Source organism: Stegastes partitus, unplaced genomic scaffold, assembly GCF_000690725.1.
Source record: "Stegastes partitus isolate 25-593 unplaced genomic scaffold, Stegastes_partitus-1.0.2 Scaffold954, whole genome shotgun sequence".
NCBI lineage: Eukaryota > Metazoa > Chordata > Actinopteri > Pomacentridae > Stegastes > Stegastes partitus.
This window is the reverse complement of record NW_007578685.1, coordinates 301,753-304,488: the sequence shown is the minus strand read 5'-3', so window position 1 is coordinate 304,488 and position 2,736 is coordinate 301,753. Positions and strand designations below refer to the sequence as shown.

The following is a 2,736-nucleotide window of genomic DNA, read 5'->3' as shown; positions in this document are numbered from 1 at the left end:
TAGGCTTAGGTATGGGTTTAGGGTTACCGTTAGCATTAGGGTTAGGTTAGGTATGGGTTAGGGTTACCGTTAGCATTAGCATTACGGTTAGGTATGGGTTTAGGGTTACCATTAGCATTACAGTAGGGTTAGGTATGGGTTTAGGGTTACCGTTAACATTAGGGTTAGATATGGGTTTAGGATTACCGTTAGCATTAAGGTTAGGTATGGGGTTTGTTCTTCTACAATGTGGTGCTGCAACATGAGGTTTACTGTATTTAAATCAGATAAAATGTCTGTTTTCAGGGTTAGGGTTATTGATTTATTTAACCAGGAAAAGGCTCATTGAGATTAAAAACCTGTTTCTAATGTCCTGGCCCAGACAGGAAGCAGCACAGTGGCTCCACCTGGTGGCTGGATGTTGTCACTGCGGAAGAACTGAACAGACGCTCAACTTCAATCAGGTTTTATTTTTATTTCAGACAAAAAGCAGAAGCCCTTTTCAACAATTTTCTTTTGTCCATCCATCCCCTTTTAAAGTCCATCCTTCTGAAGATCAATGTTATTGATTGATCGATTAGTCAGCTGACTGAAAACCTCATTTCTCATCAGGAGCTGAAACCACAACAGAAACATTTCCAAACGCAGCAGCGCCTCCTATGGTCGACTCAGAACAAATCAAGGAGCTAATCTGGTTTGTAATGTGCTGCAGGCTCCAGCAGAGGGCGGCGAACACATTGAAACAGATTAACTCCTGGTTCAGTTGTCTTTGGTGCATCAACCACAGAATACTTCCAACAGGAGTCGACTGTTGTTGTGCTTTGTGCTGATTTAACCACATGGTGGCGCTGCACTGTGATTCAGTGCAATTTCAATAAATAAATACAAAAGACAACTCTTGGACTGATGATGAAACTTATTTCAGGAGGCTAAACCTGAAACTGTTAGAAGCTAGAACACAAATGATTAGAAACCTCAGAGGACCCAGGTTTGATCCCTGCGGGACGCAAAAACTCACATTTTATCGTCCAAACAATGCAAAACTCAAAAACAACAAACTGGTACTTTTTCCTTTTGTTGTTATTTACGGCTAAACAGGCCTCAAACTAACAACTACTTTCACCGTCAACTATTTTCTAGATCGGCAGATTCGCTCCGTTAGCTGCTTGGTCTAAACATTCAGATTCCGACACAAACTAAAAAAATATCCACATTAAATAATAGTGTTTTTCTTCAAACATAAAATAATTTAGTCACTACAAGCTGACCTGGAGCTAACAGAGCTAACGTTCAGGAAACTCTGAGGATGAAACGAGCAGAAAACATCTGAGACACCAGACGTTTATCGAAGCTTTAACAGCTGTGAAAACCAAAGTGAGACGATTTACGGATTTTTTCTGTTTGTCTACGTAAAGTCTTGTTTTGCTTGGTTCAGTATTTATGCTCATGAGACGTTTCAGGAATGCGGCTAATCAACAAACTTCTGATTTCCATCACGTCTGAGCTCCAAAGTGATAAATAAACCAGCAGGTGGCGTTTAGTGCAGATTAACGGTGTTTGTTACGTTTACAGAGCAGCATATAAAATATAAAACTGTACATGTAGAACAGCAGAAACATACTGAAGTCTGTAGAGCAAAGCTTAAAGCTTCTGCTGTGGATGAACCACAGACTCTGAACAACGTTATTCTGACTCCTGTTTGCAGCTTTGAGTTTGTTCTAAAAGCTGCAGGTTAGAAAACAAACTCCAGGAACTGAAGTCCGTGTTGTTTACCTCATTTGTTTAGCAGAAAAGACACTTAAAAGGTTTAAATAAATGGAATATTTCCATAAATATGTGCAGTAGAGCCGATACAGATACACGCTGTCCATCAGGTTCTGACCAGTCGGACGGTTCCAGAGGTCCAGGTGGGTTTTTACAGGTGCTTTATGCTTTAATGGTGATTCTGATCGTTTGTCTTTTTGGACTTTATTGATCCTAACGATCAATAACACAAAGAATCTCGACCAGAATTTGGACAGTACTTGAGGAAGCTGACCACATGTTCTCTGAGCTCTGAAGCCGTCTTAAATCCTCTGAGACTCAGTTCAGACAGAAACTACAACGCTTTTAGAAAGTTGAAAACACAAACGGATGCAAACCGAAGAGGATCCAGGTTTGATCCCTGAGGGACGCCACGGAACCAAAAACTCAGCTTCACACCAAACGGATCCCAAGCTGAGGTATAAAGCAGCACAAGGTAGCAGCGTGGGAACACTGAGGAGGACACGAGGCCGGACGTCTGAGCCGGTTGTGTTTTCACGAGGATCAAACTTTGTTGTGTAATTCTGCTCTGAACTGGACTCTGGATTCATCGGGCAGATGTTTGGTCTGGATGTGATGAACATGTGGTTTCGTGTTCCTCCAGATGAGGTCACTTTACTGTGATGGAGGCAGAACGACACCAGAAGAAGCTCAGAGTAGATAAAGACTGGTGAGCTGGAGCGGAAGTTTATCAGCAGGACTTTACATGTGAGCGGCGGGGCTACCTGCGACAGGTGTTCCCTTGTCTGGCGCCTGATTGGAGGATAAAGGAGTCCATATAAGGAGCCGCTAGAACAAAGTGAAACCTGTCAGCAGCAGAGCCGGCATCAGCGTCAGGTGGACCGGCAACCAATCAGCTGCAGCGCCCGACGGAGGAGAAGTGGCTAACGCAGTTAGCTTCCCTGCAACACAAAGAGGCAGCGTCAACACAGACTCACAACAGACACAACAGAC

The 2,736-nt window shown here is 43.1% G+C and overlaps 1 protein-coding gene across 1 annotated transcript in view; it reads right to left on the bottom strand.

The window, feature by feature from the left end:
• Positions 1–429: 429 nt before the first annotated feature.
• The window catches only part of LOC103366557 (CD276 antigen homolog), a 4,179-nt gene continuing 1,872 nt past the window's right edge, over positions 430–2,736 (bottom strand). Inside the window, exon 3 of the mRNA XM_008294325.1 lies at positions 430–2,684. Coding sequence (XP_008292547.1) covers positions 2,572–2,684 — 113 coding nt within the window. The 3' untranslated portion in view covers positions 430–2,571. The remainder of the gene's footprint in view (positions 2,685–2,736) is intronic.